The sequence below is a fragment of the Erinaceus europaeus genome, chromosome 4 (assembly GCF_950295315.1).
Source record: "Erinaceus europaeus chromosome 4, mEriEur2.1, whole genome shotgun sequence".
NCBI classification, from domain to species: domain Eukaryota; kingdom Metazoa; phylum Chordata; class Mammalia; order Eulipotyphla; family Erinaceidae; genus Erinaceus; species Erinaceus europaeus.
The window spans coordinates 56,856,240-56,875,829 of record NC_080165.1 but is presented as its reverse complement, the minus strand read 5'-3'; the positions used below and the strand labels follow the sequence as shown (position 1 = coordinate 56,875,829).

At 50.2% G+C, this 19,590-nt stretch overlaps 1 protein-coding gene across 3 annotated transcripts in view; it reads right to left on the bottom strand.

Annotated features, from left to right (window-relative positions):
* Positions 1-19,139, bottom strand: part of ITPR3 (inositol 1,4,5-trisphosphate receptor type 3) — an 84,235-nt gene extending 65,096 nt beyond the window's left edge. The window contains exon 1 of one of the 3 annotated variants that reach the window (XM_060189618.1): positions 17,898-19,139. In XM_060189618.1, coding sequence (XP_060045601.1) covers positions 17,898-17,986 — 89 coding nt within the window. In that variant the 5' untranslated portion in view covers positions 17,987-19,139. The remainder of the gene's footprint in view (positions 1-17,897) is intronic. The other 2 variants (XM_007527441.3, XM_060189619.1) reach the window with 2 other exon arrangements.
* Positions 19,140-19,590: the final 451 nt, after the last annotated feature.

The window sequence follows — 19,590 nt, the reverse complement described above, 5'->3', positions numbered from 1 at the left end:
TGTTTGCATAACCATTATGCTATCTCTCCTGCCCAAGGCCCTGACTTTTGTTATTATTTCCATTTTGCAGGCAGGGACAACAGAGTTAAACAATCATGCCTGGGATATACAACCAAGAAGCAACAGTATCCAGCACCAGAGCAGGTGTCCTCTGTCTTGCAGTGATAGAGAGGGGAGAGGGCAACTCACTCTTGCAAGGAGCCCTCTCTCCGGCCCTCTCCCCAGCCTCCAGTTGTGGCCTCCCCTCTGCATCTGCATTGTTGCCATTTCTCATTTGACCACACTCACGGGGTCAAGGCAACCCTGGACATTCAGGATGATTCCCACACCAACTTCCACCTTCCTCTTCCCCCAGATCCAGACTCATTCTAACAGCCTATGAATTAGGCACCTGGATGTCTACCACTTCAGCCTCAGCACTCGATTCAAATCTGAGCTCTGGTCTTCCACCTAAATGTGCTCCTCTTGAATCCTTCCTATCTCCGCTGACAGCAACTCCATCCTTCCAATTGCTGGGGCCAAAAACTGGACCAGTCTTTGGTGGCTCTCTTCTATTCACCCTTCACACCTAGCCCACCCAGAAACCCAGTTGCCTCTATCCTCAAGATATGTGCAGAATCCAATCTCTTCTCATCATTTCCATCACCACCCAGGCCAGGCTCCCGCAGCACTCGCTGGAACAGGCGATGCCTCCTCCTTGGCCTTCTGTTGTCCTCCTTCACCTCCCAACAACCTACACTCCACACAGCAATGGGATCCCTCTCAAAGGTAGGTCAAACCAGGACATTCCTCTACTCAGAACCTTCTAGAACAAACCACATATTTCAAATTAAAAGCCAAGTGTTCAAAAGGGTTGGGAAAACCCCACAAGATCACCTCCCTCACCATTCTGGCTCCATCTACTTCCCCTCAGCCATTCCATTCCAGCCCACAGTCCTCTCAGCCCTAAACCTCCCAAGTAATTTGGTTTTTGGATTTTGGTGGGTTGCTTTGTTTTGGTGTCATGAAGGCCTCACACATGCACAATGTCACCTCTCCTGGCCAGCCTTTTCAGATACAGAGAAACAGAGAGAGAGAGAGAAAGAGAGAGAGAGAGAGAGAGACAGACAGTGAGAGTGAGACCACAGCTTCCCCATGTTGCCACAGTGTTCCCAAATGGGTCCTGCATAACAAGGTAGGCATCCTACCAGGTGAGCTATCTCTCTAGTCCCTTCCAGGCAATTTGGCACTCACTTTTCTCTCTGCTAGGAACTTTCTGCCCCAGACACCCTCCTGACTCCCTCCCTTCAGATCTCAGTTCCAATGACCTGTTTCCCTGGACATCCTCCCTCCTGTTTCTGAAAACTGTTAACTGCTCTTTCCCACTCTCCTTGCCTCACAGTCTCCATACCACTTGTCACCTGGCCTACTGCACATTTTACTTGTTTACCACCACCACCCCTCCCCACCTGGAATAGAAGGTGGGGTAGAAGATCCATAAGGATAGGATGTATCTGTGCTCACCCCCCACACACATACACACACACACTCCACGCTGTGCTGCCAGCACCTCGACCACTGCTTGGCACAGAGTGGGCACATAAGAAATACACACTGGGTGAACTAATTCATTGTACTAGATGCTGAGGAAAGTACTTACATGAGAAGCCAAAGATAAGGCCCCTGCCTCAGGGAATTAAAAATCTCATTAGGATTACAAGTCACATGTTCAAAAGAGTTAATGATATAAGGAATATGCAATGGTGCCAACCAGTCAGTATCAGCTACGGATTTTGTCTCAACTCAGCAATGAGAGAGGTCAGAGCTTGGGCAATCAGAGAAGGTGTGAAAGCAGAGGCAGGAGTTGTGCTTGAATAATTCATAGAACTCCCAGTAAAACATTAGTGAATTAGATTACCTGTTTTCTTGTAAAGCCCTGATGGGAGGGGACACAGGATGGATGCTTTGGGGATAGGAAGGAGAGACAGCATGACTAGGGCCTAAGAACTGGCACTGCCAGGGCAACATAAAAGTCCAGCAGCTGAGGAGAGACTGGAGTGGCCCACATATATACCCAACCTGGCCAATGCACAAGTCTCATGGGGGGCCCTCTTCGGGGACTCCCTGAGAAAAGAAACAAATGCTGTCACACCTCCCCTAGAAGTCCACTCTGGATCACACACCAGAATAAAGACATGCAAATTCAGGTGCCTGTGGCACTTTTCCTGATCCTACAAGACAAGCCTGCCAAGTTCTTATGTGGGGATTCAGCTATCCCTACCCACTCTAACACAACTTCTGAAGTTCTGATGTCACCAAATCAGCCCTTCCCAGGGCACAGTGGTCTACAAAAAGGACACATGCTAGCCATGCAAGCTGAGGCCACTTAGAAAAGAGGAGGGACTGGTCAAGAGGAGAGTGTGGCCTCCAGGAGAACTTCCAATGAAGTTTGAATGAAACATGCCAGACTTGCAGCAGAGGGGACAGGAACAGACCATAGGAGGTATCAGAACAGAGAAGTCATGTGGCAGGATAGAAACAGTACCCAGTGGTACTGGGAAAACAAAGTCAGTGGATGAGACATTCAGAATTTCCTTCTGACTCTAAAATTCCCCACTCTATCTTCAGACTAGAGATAGCAACACTGTCTGTGAAAGCTATGGGGCTGGGCAGTGACCCTCTCTGTTGAGTGCACACATTACAATGCACAAGGACCTGGGTTCATGGCCCCACCCCAACCTGCAGAGTGGGAAGCCTCACTAGTAGTGAATCAGTGCTGCAGGTGTCTGTCTCTCTATCTCTGTCTCCACTTCCCCTTTCAATTTCACTTTCTCCTATCAAATTCTTAAAAAAAAAAAAAAATCATAAAGGCCGAGCCCTAGTGGGAGAAAGAGAGAAAGAGAATAGAACTAAGAGGAGGCATATTGCAGTTCTCATCTATTTCCCATCTGGTACTTAGGGCATTCCCCCACCTAACATGTAGACAAAGAAGGGGCCACAGACAGTATGTTTAGAGAGTCCCAAAAAGTCCAGAGTGCCTCCTCTCCATTTCTTATATATTCATTATGACAGAGGCATCCCATAAAGTGCCTTCAGACTGAAGAGAGGTGTCGCAGGAAGCTATTAACAGATAATCAAGAAAGTCCTTATCAGATGGATTGCAGGGAGACTAGAGGCCAGGGACACCAGATTGGTAAATCTTGAGGGGTATAGGGTGGGGAAAACCGCAGAGGGTGGAGTTGGGACTTGCTTTCCCCAAGAACCAGGGTAAGGGGCGTGGCTGCAGGATGGTCACGGAGCGCCCCGCCCCAGGCCCAGCCCTAGCACGGAGACCTCGGGGAGCACACGCCGCCCGGCCCCGCCCCCGCCCCGGCCCCGCCCCCACGCTCTGGTTAGCCCAGTCCCTCCACCGCCCCCGCCCCAGTTTCACAGCGAAACTCGCCGCGGGGTCTGCAGCCTTAGCCCGGGCTTTGCAGCCTACGAAGGGCTAAGGCCGCCTCGCCCCGGCCTGCCTCCAGAGGCTCGTCGCTGCCAGGATGCCGAGTTCCAGCCAGGCGCTCCGGGGGCGGGGGCAGCTGCCGCGAGGGGGCGAAGAGGGCGCACGCGCCCTCCTCCCCTCTCGCGCTCAGCTGAAGCAAGAGACCCCACCCCCACCTGATGTCACCCACATCCTGGTCCTGAACATGCCCCCCACCGCTGTCCCTCGTGGGGACAGTGTGTCTGTCGGGTCACAGGTGCCGGCTTCAGTGTGCACCTAGCCCTATCGCCAGAGGCGAGCTCTGCTGCATAGCTGCTTTCCCTGTTCTCCAGTGCTTCAGTCCCCTCCCAGCATCATCAAGAAAAGACCTTGCTCCCACTGATCAGTCCGCAGATCTCACTGCCCCACCTCCACGCCTATGCACGTGCTGAAGCCCAAGGCCTGCACTTGCAAGGCCATCTTGGGTCTTGCAGAGTCCCCTACACATCTCACCACAGGCAGTCAGTCCTTCATCTAAGGCCGGTGGCAGCAAGTCGCCAGGAATTTAGGGTTTAGGACCTTCTAACATAAGGACCACATTTTAATTTATCAGGCATCTTTACACCCAATATGTCATTTCATTCTTCCCAAAGTGTGAGGGTCAAATGTAGAAGAGGCCACCCAGGACACACAGTTGGTCAACTAATAGTACCTATACAACTCAGGTCTCTAGTCAATAAAAGCTTACTGCCAGCTGATTGCGCATAGGTGTGGCTCCCACCCTCAGGAAGTCTATGCTTACCATTCTCAGTGCCCTGGGGACAAGAGCCTTGTCCCATTCCCTGGCATCCCTTGACTCCCAAGAGCCAGCCCAGTGAACACTCAGGAGTGGCACTGAGCATTCTCTGCTATGAGTCTTCCATCCACTGGGAGACAGAAGACCAGTTTGAGCCTCCACTGTGTGGGGTCCCATAGGGCCTCAGCAGATGAAGATAAAGTAGAGTCAGCATCCAGTAGGAACCCTGTCTGCAGGGGTACTCTGGACCCTCTGAAGAGCTGGTTGACAGCTCTGCTCCAGTAGGGTCCTGTTCCTGAAATGCCTATGGGATCTGTGCTCTCAGGCCTTGGTCTGAGTGATGCGGGGAGGGCAGATGCAGCCAGGGACGTGGGTGGCCCCATTCGGCATACATCATTCGGCATACATCGGACTTTGAGATTCAGGTGAGACTCATGGAAAGGCAATGGGGCGGGTCAGTGCTGTGTGGAAAGATTAGATAAGGAGGAGGAAGAAGGGAGCTAGAAGTGGGGCAGCTAACTATCATAGGAGCCAGAACCAAGACCCACACCTACCAGTTTGCTCACCAAGAAGTCACAGGAGGAAGAGTTATAGACTAGGGAAGTGCCCAAAGAACCCTAAATAGTCCCTCTTCCCCCCCACCCCACCACAAGCTAGCTTGGAAACTAAAGCATTAAAAGGGAAACTGACCAGCCTTAATTGTTAAGAAACAAGTTACAGACCCCCAGAGTCCTGACTCCTAGGCCAAAGTGCTAGCCACCACCCCACAGATGTAGTCCAGACCCAAGGCTAGCCACACCCCAATGCAGGCATTGGCCCTGGCAGACACTGGACTTGCTTGATGGGGCATGGGAAGCCTTAGAGTCCCCTTTTCATAGACTAAAAGCCATGCCCACCAGGTAGAGTGGGAAGGAATGTTGGGAAAGGAACCCAGATACACTGCCATTGCTCCCCAGCTGGAAAGAGTAAGGAAACTCACTTTGTATCCATGCAAAAACTTCATTTACTTAACCTCTGTGTATCTTTCTCTCCCCCTGTAACACCTGAGGGGTGAGACAATATATGGGGTTGAAAAGCAAGCACAGCTCATTCCATCAGAGAGCTCCGGGTCTATAAAGGACATGTTTAGAGAAGTTCAAGAGTCTCTCCACTGAGTGCAGGAATTGCTGAGTACCAGGCTCAATCTCCAGTACTATATATGCCAAAGCTGTGCTCTGGCCCCTCTTCTCTGTCCCATAAAATAAATAAATCCTTAAAAAGGTACATGGTCTCTGAATGGATCCTGTTTTAAACCAGTGGTCAAGAGCAGAGTTAGGATGTAGGTATATCGACTATAGATTGGCCACTGAATGCTATTAGAAAATTTCCAAGTGGTGTGATAATCACACTGCAGTTACACAGGAACACATACCTATTTCTTTTAGTGCCACTAAGGTTATCAGCTACATGAAAAATCCACTACTTCTGGTGGCCTTCCTCCCCCCCACCTTGCTTATTTTCTTTTTTTTTTTTAATTTTCTAGGAGAGGGAGAAATTGATTGGAAAGGAAGACATAGAGGGAGAGAAAAGGGGACACCTGCAGACCTGCTTCACCACTCATGAAGCTTCCTCCTGCAGGTGGGGCTGGGGACTTGAACCTGGGTCTTTGCACTTGGTAAAGTATGTGTTCAACCAGGTGCGCCACCACTCTGCCTCTCATGTACCTATTTCTTGAAAATGTCAAGGAAAGTAGATGTGAAATATGCAATATGTGTAATTCATGAACTATTTCAGAAAACAGACACAGCAAATATGGTAAAATAAGAACAATTACTAAGTCTGGGTGGTCAGCATGTAGGTGTTCTGAAAGTTTCTCTCTAATTTTCCTGACTTATGTGTCAGACTGGTAGGGAGGAGTCAAGTGGCAGCATAGGTAAGGGCCAGGGCCACCCACTGTAAGTGTTCGATACAGTATACCCAATACCATGACCATTGCCATCACCTCTAAGAAGTAGGCTTGGTTCTACCTCCTGTGACCTGTATCAGCCACCACCCATTTGCAGACTCAGACCCCAGAAGAGATGGCTGCCCCACAGGTTGGAGCAGAGGCCAGGGCTGCTGGCTGAGTGAGTGATGGAGAAGGATTTGCCAGCCAAATGTGCACAGGTGTCTGCCTCCAGCACCTGCAGCTGCCCCTGGACTGAGATTTCTGTTTGTTGCCTCCTCTGGTCCTGCCAAACTGCTGCCAAAAAAATAAATACCTACCTTTACACACCACTGTGATCACATCCCCGCACACACACACACACATACACTCAATTCCCTACAATGAGTGAGTGCCACCTGCCTGTCTGCCTCAGTGGAAGCCCTTCTTGCAAGGTATCACTGCCCAGTGCCACCCACAAGCCCACACTCCAGGCTCACTGTGTTTTCAACACCCAACCCCATTTCTGCCCCTGAAGTTCCTATGGGAAAGGCCCTGCAGCCTCTTCTTCATGGACCCTCTATTCTGTGGCATCAGGTCAGTCTTCTGTGGCACCAGGACTTGCTAAGCTGAGGTTCCACACTGAGGGGATTCTGACTATAGATAAAAATGTCAGGTACCAGATTCATCACTCTGGAGAGACTTTTCCTACCTCATAGGACCCCTTGAATTCATTTCAGGTGGTACACTTAACAAACCTCAAAACCTAGACATAGGCCAGGGTCCATGAGATAGGGCATAAGTACATATATCCAGAAGTTGGAGGAAAACATATACCTTAAAGCAAACGTGCACAGTAGTTTGCAGTGAGTCAATAAATGTAGCAAGCAAGCAGAAAGACCTAAAAAGACACCATAAAGTGCCCAATGAAATAGTCTCTACTTGATCTAGATACCCTCCTCATCTACTTTCTATTGCACGTCCCTCAATCCCTCCAAAGCTAACCCTGTCAGACAAAGTAAGGACCACAAAAACTGAATAAGGGTAAGAGACTGGCTTACTTTAATGGTAACTCTTTAGTCACTACCAGGCCACCCCATCACCTGGGGCCCTACTCAGGGAGTCCTGGGATTCTCACAGATATGATGGTACTAGACCTCTAACAGATCCCTCTCGCCACTGTCACTGGTCACCTCCATCAGGAACAACATAATGGACCCCTCTGTGGGTTCCTATCAGACCTGGCCCTCAATGTGAATCAACAGTGGTAGGGAATGTTCCATTCACCGAAGGGAGGCTGGATAGCATACTCTACCTATCACCTGAGGAAGGTGGGTCCTGAAATTGGCACAGCCTGGAGTGTTCCTAGCCATGACCATGGAATGTGAGCTCAGACCTACAGGGATGCAGAGGTGACAAAGGCTCCTGTGCTGAACATGGGCCCCAGATTAGATCAATAGGCTTTAGAGTTAATAATATTTACATACTTTTCCCATACTTGAGAGCTACTGTTTTCCCTGATCCAAATTTCTAGCCCTTTTTCCAACTATGACCCCATCCCCCCAGACAATAGCTTAGGTCATCTGCAAATTAGATGTCAGATGCAGGCAAAAACTAGTTGGGTCATGGGCCCCTTAGAATATACCTAAAATAGACCTACTAGCTATTTCCAAAATGGAGACCCCAAATCTCCATCTGCAATATTCTTGCCTTTAGGTTCATGAGTAGCCCACAATTTGCTCTGCTTTCTTTTTTAAAAAATATTTATTAATTCCCTTTTGTTGCCCTTGTTGGTTTATGTAGTTATTATTGATGTCATCATTGTTGGATAGGACAGAGAGAAATGGAGAGAAGAGGGGAAGACAGAGAGGAGGAGAGAAAGATAAGACGCCTGAAGACCTGCTTCACCACTTGTGAAGTGACTCCCCTACAGGTGGGGAGCCAGGAGCTTGAACTGGGACCCTTAAGTCCGTCCTTGCGCTTTGTGCCACATGCACTTAACCCGCTGCGCTACTGTCCAACTCCCTCTGCTTTCTATCTTAATTCTTTTCAGCCACCAGGTTCCAGATGCTACCATGATATTAACCGGACTTCCCAGGGCAGATGACCCCACCATGTGTCCTGGAGCCCCACCTCCCCAGATCCCTGCCCCACTAGGGAGAGAGAGAGAGACAGACAGACAGACAGACAGACAAGCTGGGGGTATGGATCAACCCGCCAAGGCCCATGTTCAGTGGGGAAGCAATTACAGAAGCCGGACATTCCACCTTCTGCACTGCATAATGACCTTGGGCCCATGCTCCCAGAGGGTTTAAGAATAGGAAAAGTATCAGGGGAGGGAATGGATATGGAGTTCTGGTGGCAGGAATTGTGTGGAATTGTACCCCTCTTATCTTATGGTCGCGTCAGTGTTTCCATTTTATAAATATAAACTTAAAAAGAAATGCCAGGTACCCAGCCACTCCTAACATGATAGCACAACTGCAGGGCTCCCAGCTCACATTCACAGGCCTATGGTGAACTCACTGGAGCTTCCTCCCCTCCCCCTAGGTCTCCTTGCCTCCTCTTTATTTGCCCCCACTTCCAGGGAGGAACCACCCCCTCCTCAAGTGAAGCATGGAGAGCAGGCCAGGAGGTGAACTGCTCAAATGTATCCGAAACCCAAGAAACCTCCCCCCAAGCTGAGAGCAACAAGCTACTGTGGCCCCACCCTAAAATCCAGCAAATCGCCCCACCCACCGCACAGCCCCACTGGGCCAAGTCGGGAGGGGATGGGGTCAGGAATGTAGGGCAGGGCAGCATGTGAGCAAGTGGCTACAGCAGAATTCTTTAGGCCAAGGAGTTGAACATGGCATAGGTTCCTAAATCACCATGGTGAAACTGTGGGGCTTGCTCTTCACCTTAGGTGATCACTCCTCCCCCTTTCTCCACCTCTACCCTCCTCATAGTGGTCACCACTTGCAACCTCCAGGCTGGAGACAGGTCTTACTCCCTTTGTAGAACACTCTCAAACTTGTGGCAAGAAGTGGACCAGAACCACCCCAACCGCCAGAGCACTGGGCCCTGCTTCCACTCCTCCAACACCAAAGAAACTCAGTGGAGTTACAGACAGCCTGGGAAGCAAAAGACGTGCCTTTCCTTTGATCTCAGAATTCCACTTCTGGGCTTTATCCTGAGACAAGAGTCTGGGCATGTGTGGACTAAAATGTTCATTGCAGAATACTCAGAACAACAGAAATTTAGAAACAATTTGAATGCCTGATGTTAGAATTGTGTAAATAAATGTAAGCACATTATATCTTAGCTGCTCTGTAGCTTTAACAATGGTAAACTGCCATGGGGAAACTACAGCTTAATGTAGTCCCTCAAAAAAGAAAAAAAAAAAAACAGGATGTAAGGCCAAATATGCTATCTAATATCATTTTGTAAATGTTTATTTGTATCTACAGAAAGAAAGCTAGAAGAACCACACATAGAATATTTCTGTAAATCATAGGTATATTACAGGTAACATTTTATTTCTGTTTATTAAGTCTTCTCCAGAGAGAGCGAGCAAGATTTATGTGTTAATCAGTGAACTACTCAGCCTTATCTTTTGGTAGGGCAAGGAATTGAACCTGAGACCTCTAAGCCTTAGGCATGAAATTCTGTTGCATAACCACTATGCTATCTTTCTGGGCCCATATATATTATTTTTTAATCACTTAAAGGTACTTCTTTATTTATTTAAATGAAAAAGGTTATAGCACTGCTCATGCTCCTGGCCATACTCAGTGCCAGGAATCAAACTGGGGGCCTTAGGTTTGCCAAGCAAGTGCTCCGCCTGCCCAGCCACCCTGCGTTAGCTGTGTATATGTTTTTCAAAAATTCAATTGCATGGGTTGGCCGAGCTGAGGTCAAGATCCTGCCTTTAGGAGTATGGCAGAATCAAGTCCAACATCTCATTTCAGTGAAGTCACAATTAAACAAAAGCCAAAGACAAGTCTGAAGTCTGCCCAGCTAACTCCGTCTGCCACTGCCTGAGCCTCAGAAAGTGAAAGGCTCTGACACAGCATCAATCCCAACTCCCTACTCTACCCACCAGAACAGACTAGAACTCTGGCTTGGTAACCACTGAGTTGGTACACTAACTAGCACAGAACCACACACACAGCTGGCACTCAATAAATGTTTGTTGAAGGACTTAATGATGGCTAAGACATCGGCTCTCAGGCCCAAGCGGGATGCAGTCCCAGCCGGTGGACTTCTTCACAGCCTATCACTCACCAAGGATCTTAGGATCAGGGATTCCAGCCCCAGCTGCATATTAAAAGTCAACCAGGGACCTCTTTAACAGAACAACCCTTAGGCCCTAACCTTAGGAATGTTAATCTAGGGGGCCAGGTGGTGGCGCACCTGGTTGGGCGCACATGTTACAGTGCGCAAGGACCCAGGATCGAGCCCCTGGTCCCCACCTGTAGGGGGAAAGCTTCATGAGTGGTGAAGCAGGGCTGCAGGTGTCTCTCTCCATCTCCACCTTCCCTTTCAATTTCTGGCTGCCTCTATCCAATAAGTAAAGATAATAAAAAAAATTTAATTAAAAAAAAGAAATGTCAGATGATCTAGCATGGGACTTGAATTCTTTTTTTTTTTTAATTTTCTTTTTAAATCCCCAGGGGATTGTCAGATATAAACAGTACCTCAGAGACCCCAAGACTGACAGAAGCACACTCTGAGGAAGGCAGGGCCTTGCCAAAATTAACCAGTGGGTTAATAGCAAAGCCCTGGGGGTCTGGATCTTCCACATTCACTGTCAAATTATCTGGGTCCTGTGCCCACCATCCTAGAAAGTGGACACAAGAGGAGGCTCTTTTGACTTTTTCTGCCATGGTGACCCAGTCCCTCGGTAACGCACGTCCAGAGATCCTGAGATTCCTCAAATCATAACCCAGGTCCCTGCCATGAGTAGGCAGAGACATTCTGACAAATTTTGGGGGTTCATCTTCAAGATTCAGTTCACATGCACTTCCCAACACAGTCTCTGTGGCCACTCAAGAGAGATCTTCAAGGAACTGGATGTGAGACTCTTGAGGGGCCCACCCTGCACACATGGGGCCCACTATCCACAGCCACTAGCTTGTGCCACATTAAAGCTTCCATCTTTTGTTGGCTCTGCTCGGCTGCTTCACCCCTGGCCTCTGCAGCCTCCCACCTGGGGTGAGGGGCAAGGTGTGACCTTGGCCAGGTCTCCTGCCAACAGGCATGGGCCTGCTTTCCCTTCCCAGCTAAGGTCTCAACCTGCTCCAGGATCTACTCTGCAGAACCCTCCTGTCCTCCCAACCCAGAGTTAATGCACAGTCTTCACTAAGAGCTCTAATTATCCAGGCGGCTCTAATTGGCCTTCTCAGCTTCACTCTGTGGAACATGGCCAGAATCTGAAGATTGCCCCAGACTCCCTTCTCCACCAATGTCCAACTTCCCACCTGCCAGGTGAGCCAGTCCTTCTGCCAATGAGGCCATCCCATCTTCAAAATTCACTTCAGTCGACCCTTCCTGCACTCATACTAGCGGCCAAGCACCTGAACAGCCTGGGTGCTCGGTCAAATCAGCCTCCAGTGCTCACAGACATAGGAACCACCAGACAGGGTGAGGGAAAAAGGAGACCAGAGTTGAGAATGTAGGCCAAAAGATACTGGAAAGCAGAGAGAGAAGAGCTCAGACCAGTACCTCTCACACTTTAAAGGACCAAATCCCCTGAGATCAGAACATAAACTGAAATCTTATAGGACAGTGATGGATCTGAGAGTCTGTTATTATTTTTTACTAAAATGTTTATCTGAATAAGATATTTTTACTAAAATACTTCTTTATTTGAATAAGGTTTTTTTTTTTTTTTTTGCCTCCAGGGTTATCACTGGGACCTGGTGCCTGCTCTATGAATCCACTGCTCCTAGCAGCCATCTTTTTTGCATTGTTGTTGTTGTTGCTGTTTTCATTATTGTTATTGTTGCTGCTGTTGTTGTTGGATAGGACAGAAAGGAATTTAGAGAGAAGGAGAAGAGAGAGAGAGCGAGACCTGCAGACCTGCTTCACCACTTGTGAAGCAACCAAACCCCCCTGCAGGGGGGGGAGCCAGGGGCTAGAACCAGGATCCTTGTGTGGGTCCTTGTGCTTTGTACTATTTGCACTTAACCCAGTGTGCCACTGCCTGGCCCCCTGAATAAGGCTTTTTAACTAAAATATTTTCATTAGCAAGTATACTTTTCAATTCTTTTTTAATTTGTTTATTAATACGAGAGACAGAGTGGCAGTGGCATATCTGGCTGAACACACAGATTGCTATGTGCAAAGACTTAGGTTCTAGCCCCTGGTCCCCACCTACAGGGGAGATGTTTCATATTCTGTGAAGCAGTGTTGCAGATGTCTCTCTCTTTCCCTCTCTATCCCCACTCCCTTCTCAATTTCTCTCTGTCATATCAAATAAAAGAGGGGAATGGCCATCAGGAAGAGGGGACATTAAGCAAGGACCAAGACCCAGTTATAACCCTGGTGGCAATAAATTAAAACAACACTTTACAAATAAATAATCTTTTAAAAATAAGTACACATGCAATGATGGGCACATGCAATGATGGGGACTGAACTCATGACCTCATGCTGATAATTCCAGAACACTAGCCACAGCACTGCCTCCTGGGCCACAATACTTCATTTGAATATGTTTTTCTTCTCTCTCTCTATTTCTTTTTTTCTTCCACCAGAGCTTTGCACCTATGTGATTCCACCATTCATAGCAGACCTATTTTTTCCCAGATAAGAAGTGTGATACAGAGAGAGAGACAGAGAAGAAAATGCACCACCATCTCTGAAAGTTCTCCTTTGTGGTGGGAGAGGGGGCCTCCAATCCAGGTCCCTGCACATGGTAAGGTATACACTCTACTAGGTAAGCTATATCCCTGCCCATCGATTCCCACCCACCCACCTTTTTTTCCTCCAGGGTTATCTATGGGGCCCAGTGCCAACACAACAAACTTACCACTCCCAGTGTTTTGTTTTGTTTTGTTTTCCTGTTTTATTCAATAGGACAGAGAGAAATTGAGAGGGGAGGGGGAGATAGAGAGAGACACCTTCAGACTGGCTTCACTGCTCAAGCATCCCCACTGCAGGTGGTGGACAGGGGGCTCAAACCCAGATCCTTGCATTGATCCTTGCACTATGTGCGCTTAACCAGTACGCCACCTCCTGGTCCCCTCTATTCCCATTTTTCAAGACTTATTTTTATATATTTATTTGCTTATTTTGTGTGTGAGAGAGAGAAAGAGAGGGAAAGAAGCTAGAGTACTACACTAGCAATATGTAATGCCAGGGATCAAAGCTGAGGGCTTTAGGCATGCAAGTCTGTGTTCCAGTTATTAAGTCACTTCTCTGGCCAAGTGAGATTCTTTTTTTTTTTTTTTTTTTTTTTTTTTTTTTTTTTTTTTTTTTGCCAGAGCACTGATCAACTCTGGTATATGGTAGAATGAGGGATTGAACCTAGGACTTGGGAGCCCTAAACTAGAGAGTATCTTTGCATAACAACTATTCTATCTACCCCCACCCAAGATTCTACATTTCTAACAAGCTTCTAGGTGTACTGAGAGCTGCACTCTGATGCTTACAATACTTTAATTCCCAGAGACAGGGAGCCCAGCTGCCTCTTTCACCTCATGGTCCCCAGTGCCCAGAACAGTGCCTGTGGATATGCTGAGTGGATGAATGGTGTGATTAATTAGTTAATCCCAGCAAAGTACCCAGCCCTAAAGTACCCATGGGCCCTAAAGAGAAACCTCCAACTAATTGCAAAACACAGTGTACACCAGAGAGGAGGAGTTGTGCAAAGAGCAGAAGAAAAGGGGATAATTGGAGAGGTGGGGTGATGGGGTGGGGTAGATCTCTCTAAAAAGTCCGCTTTACACTGTCTCAGGAGGTGGATCACATTTATCCAGGTGGAGACTGGTAAAGGCGGAGGTGGCACAGAAGCAAAAGTAAAAAGATCCAGTGAGGAGCATTGTGGTGCATCTGGAGTGCTGAAGACTGTGAGTGGGGAGGTTAAAAAATTATGTTGAGGGGAGGGTCAGGCCGTAGCACAGCGGGTTAAGCATATGTGGCGCAAAGCGCAAGGACTCGCATAAGGATCCCAGTTCAAGCCCCCGGCTCCCCACCTGCAGGGGAGTCGCTTCACAGTCGGTGAAGCAGGTCTGCAGGTGTCGATCTTTCTCTCCCCCTCTCTGTCTTCCCCTCCTCTCTCCATTTCTCTCTGTCCTATCCAACAATGAACAACATCAACAACAACAATAATAACCACAACAAGACTACAACAACAAGGGCAACAAAGGGGGGGGGAAGGCCTCCAGGAGCAGTGGATTCATGGTGCAGGCACTGAGCCCCAGTAATAACCGTGGAGGCAAAAAAAAAATTATGTTGGGATCAGCTATGCAGGGTGACAATGCCTGAGTATGTGTCCATCCATGGAAACTTGGGGGCTATGGGAAGTCTCGCAAAGGGTATGGGCACCCTGGAGTTGAGGGCTCTTAGAGACCACTGGATCCTGTCTCAACATCAGAGTGGACTGGAGAAAGCAGATTCCTGTAGCAGGAAAGAAGAATGGAGGGAGGTAAGCCACAAAGCAGCAGAAGGAATCTCTGCAGAGTCAGTGAGGCTTGCGTGGAGAGAAGACGGGGTGGTGCAGTAAGTACTGGATGCTCAAATAATTGGCGTTCAATGCCTGACATCACATGTACCAGAGTGATGCTCTAGTTCTCTTTCTCATAAGTAAATAAGTCTTTAAAAAACAAAACAAAGGCCACATGCTACAATCCACAAGGACCCAGGTTCAAGCCCCCAGATTGCACCTTCCTCCTGAAGAGGGAAGCAGTGGGGAAGCAGTGCTGCAAGCATCTTTCGTCTTCTCTGTCTCTATCTCCCACTCCCTCTCATTTCCTCTCTGCCCGATCAAATAAATAAATAAATAAATAAAATATGCTTTAATTTAAAAAAAGACGTCTCTCTGATTCTGAGAGAACTCACAAATGCTTAAAAACCACCCACTGGAAGTCGGGTGGTAGCACAGCGGGTTAAGCGCACATGACGCAAACCGCAAGGACCTGCGTAAGGATCCTGGTTCAAGCCCCGGCTCCCCACCTGCAGGGGAGTCGCTTCACAAGCAGTGAAGCAGGTCTGCAGGTGTCTATCTTTCTCTCCCCCTCTCTGTCTTCCCCTCCTCTCTCCATTTCTCTCTGTCCTATCCAACAATGACATCAATAACAACAATAACTACAACAATAATAAGAAAAATAAGGGGGAGTCGGGCTGTAGCGCAGCGGGTTAAGCGCAGGTGGCGCAAAGCACAAGGACCGGCATAAGGATCCCGGTTCGAACCCCGGCTCCCCACCTGCAGGGGAGTCGCTTCACAGGCAGTGAAGCAGGTCTGCAGGTGTCTATCTTTCTCTCCTCCTCTCTGTCTTCCCCTCCTCTCTCCATTTCTCTCTGTCCTATCCAACAACGACAACAACAATAATAATAACTACAACAATAAAAAAACAAGGGCAACAAAAGGGAATAAATAAATAAAATAAATATTAAAAAAAAAAGAAAAAGAAAAATAAGGGCAACAACAAGGTAAAACAAATAAATATTTAAAAGAATACCCACTATGTGCTCGACCATGAGCAAAGCACTAAGCTATAAAGTGGTCATTTTCTTGGGAGTCGGGCGGTGGCGCAGTGGGTTAAGCGCACGTGGCGCAAAGCGCAGGGACCGCGTAAGGCTCCCGGTTCGAGCCCCCGGCTCCCCACCTGCAGGGGAGTCGCTTCACGGGTGGTGAAGCAGGTCTGCAGGTGTCTATCTTTCTCTCCCCTCTCTCTCTGTCTTTCCCTCCTCTCTCCATTTCTCTCTGTCCTATCCAACAACAAAGCAACGTCAACAATGGCTATAATAACCGCAACGAGGCTGCAACAACAAGGGCAACAAAAAGGGGGAAAAATGACCTCCAGGAGCAGTGGATTCATGGTGCAGGCACCGAGCCCAGCAATAACCCTGGAGGGAAAAAAAAAAAAAGTGGTCATTTTCTGAGGCTGGGTAGTGAGAGCGTCATGTTGAACACACACACATTGCCATGCTAAAGGATCCTGATTCAACCTCCTCGTCCCCACCAGTGGTGAAGTAGTGCTATAGGTGTTTCTCTCCCTCTTTATCTTCCCATCTCATTTCAATTTCTCTACTCAATGAAAAAGAGAAAGAGAAAGAGAGGGAATGATGGAGATTTATCGTGCAGGTACCAAGGCCTTGGTGGCAATAGGAAGGAAAAAAGAAGGGAAGAAGGAAGGAATGATTTCCCAAAAGCCTCAAGTGCTGTTCAATCACTAGAAAGAGGGTGCATTCTCATACCCCCCCTCCCAGCTTTGTAAGAGATATTTACTGAGCATCTACAACAGGCAGAACCTGACCCAGCCCTGATTATTGATCTGGGGGAGGCCTACACAGATGCTGGCCCAGATGTGGCTCCATTCCCATTCTCTGTGGAAGAGACCAAGAGAAGTCAAATCTAGTATGGTGAGGAGGGAATTTCACATTTCAACAGGTAGAATGCCAAAAACCTGGAGGGTACTAAGATAAGAGGAATAGAGAATGCTGGGATTCCCAGACAGAATCCCCACCTGTCAAAGGCAGCCCTCTCATCCCACAGCTCTATTGGATTGATTCCCTTTCCAAGAGGACCAAACCTAAATTCCCAGCACCTCTGGGAGAGATCAAGGGAACCAGGTGACTCCCACCTCCCAGGCTCAGAGTGAACTGGTCCTGGGCTGAGGGTGTCCTCCAGTATCCCCCAGAGAAGAGGTACCCTGTGGCTGACTGGTGTCCAGATGAGGAGGATCAGCAAAAGAGGGTGGGTTTATCCTAAATGGCAGCTGGATGTGATGGGAAGAAGAAAGAAGACAGGTCCTCAGACTAAAAATGGGTCATACTGCAGATGCTGCCCTTGGGCATGGCTGGAGAAGGACAGAAACTACTGTCTACCCAGAACCCACATGACTACTCCCCTAAAGATAAACCCATTCACTTGGCCTAGTTCCTTCCCTTGTCCTGTGCCAGCTTCAGGCCGGATCCTCTCTCCAGGAACTAGAATTGATTCTCTACTTATCCAGCCCAGACCCTGGGGGGTGGCAGCGAGAATTAATTAATGTTTGTAAAGTGCTCTAGAGATGCTGGGACCAGGGACCCAGGGGCGCCAGAGGAGCTATGCAGGAAATTGACAGTGATGGGTGGAGGCAAGTGGGTACAGGGCAGGAGAAAACTAAGAGGGAAAGTTGCGACCCCTCAAAGGTGCAACAGGTTGAGCCAGCAACACCCTACACACACACACACACACACACACACACACACACACACACACCAGTTCCACCCTACCGCCAGTGTCACGTCCTGGCCGGGATGCTTTCCCCAACTCAGGGCCCCACCTGCCCGCCCCGGACCACCTGCAGAGGAAGTCCCCCCGGCCCCCAAGAAGGAGAGCCCGCGAGGGTGGAGGCTTCGTGGAGAGGAGCGTTCCGTGCCAACTCCAGCAGGGCGCCCGACTCCTACCTGGGCAAACACTGCACTTCCTTGCTCAAAAGAAGGAGGCGAGCCCTTCCCTCACTCGGAGAAGCTGGGGCGCCCAGGTTCCCGGCAGCCAATCGGGCGTATCTGGCACCGGGATTCAAAGCGCCCTGTCCCTGCCCGCACCCTAGCGAACTCAGCCCACTCACCCCAAAGTGCTGATGAAGCCATTGACAGAGCCCTCGGCGTACAGGGAGACGATGTCCCCGATGTGGAGAAAGCTGGACATCTCGCTCATGGCTGCGGCCCTCCGAGGACCGAGGGCTGTGGGGGCGCCCAGGGGCACGCAGCAAGGCTGGGCGCAGGAGGCTCGGGAGGCGGGGAAGGACGCGCCCGCCCCGGCGCGGGGCACTGGGGGCGGCGGCGCGGGCTAGCGGCCCCTGACTGAGGTGGCTGGGGTGCAGCCCCGGAGTTGGCGGCGGCGTCCGGGTATGAAAGTGCCGGCGGCTCTGCGCGCCCGCCTGCCGCCCACCCGGCCAGACCCGACCCGGCCAGCGCGTACCTGCCGCGTCGAAGGAGCAGGAAGTCTGGGGCCGCCACACACATGCAAATCCCGCCCGGGAGGCGGAGAAGCCACACCCCGCCCCCCTCCAGCGCCCAGCCGCCGCCCGCCAGCCAGCATGCACCCATGTGCGTCGCCCGCCTCCCTTCGCCCTGCGCCCTCGGCCCCCGACTGGAGCCCGCCGCAGCCCCGCAGCGGGCAGCCGGGACGGGGCTCCAGCTCTGTGCGTCTCCGGGCCCCCGGCAGGGCCAGCCGTTCTGGGGGCTCCTGGCCCTCGGGGTCCCCAGACTGTCTGCTCCTGCGCCTGGATTCCCGGGACTATCTACCCCTGCACCCCGGGGCCCCCGCCAGCCGCTGGGGCGCTTCCCTACCCCGCCGCAGACGCCTCCGGAACGCACACAGAGCCGCCGTCGGGCCCCGCGCTCTGGGCGCAGACAGGGCTATCCCTCCCCGCGCGCGCCTTCGCCGTGCACAGAGGGGCTCATTTTTCTCTACATAGAAAACCTCGTTGCACAATAGAGAGCGCTCAGGCTTGGAGGGGAAATGAAGCAATTGGGGTGGGTTGTTTTGTTTTTTTTTCTCTCTCTCTCTCTCTCCGCATTCCTGTGTACAAAGAGATCCAACTTCCGAATCAGTTCAGCCGCTCCCTCCAGGAGTTGGCTCCAGAATGCTTGGCTCCTTCAGTCTTTCTTTTTCTTTCCCCAACTGCTTCCCCCCACCCCTTGGGGGGTGGGTCAGCGAGCGAGCGACCTCCGCTGGTCCAGAGCGCACCCGAGCGCCCGCCGTGACGAGGCCGGTGCGGCCCTCTGGGAGGGGCGCGCTGCACTACGGCTGCCAGGTTCTTGCTCACAAAGTCCTGCCCTCAAACTCACGTCCCTAGCTCGCCTACTTTCTCTTCTGTTCCCGGGCGCCTTTCATCTGATAGTCTGCTCCCTGCCACCCCCACACAGTCACATTCACTCCCTTCCGAACCCCACCCCACACACACACCACCACCACCGTTCCCCCACCCCCGACTTCCTGGGAAGGGGGAGGCTTGTCTGTGGGAGAAAGGGAGGAGGAGAGTGAGGCAGGAAGGAGACCCGGGGAGGGGACAGGCAGCCCAGAGCAAGGAGACAGCTGCTGACCCAGGGGGAGAAAGAAGAGTCACAGCGTGTGCGGCTTTTTTCACAAGAGACCCCTAGAAGGTGGGAGGAGAGGTCTCCTCAAGGTTCGCAGAGTTCAGTGTTTTACAGTCTTTTCCCCAGACCCAGTCACAAAGTTTAAATCAGGCTAGTCTCCACCTTGCTATATAAAAGCCAAACAATCGCTTCACAAAACAATACTTACCCTTGTGACCC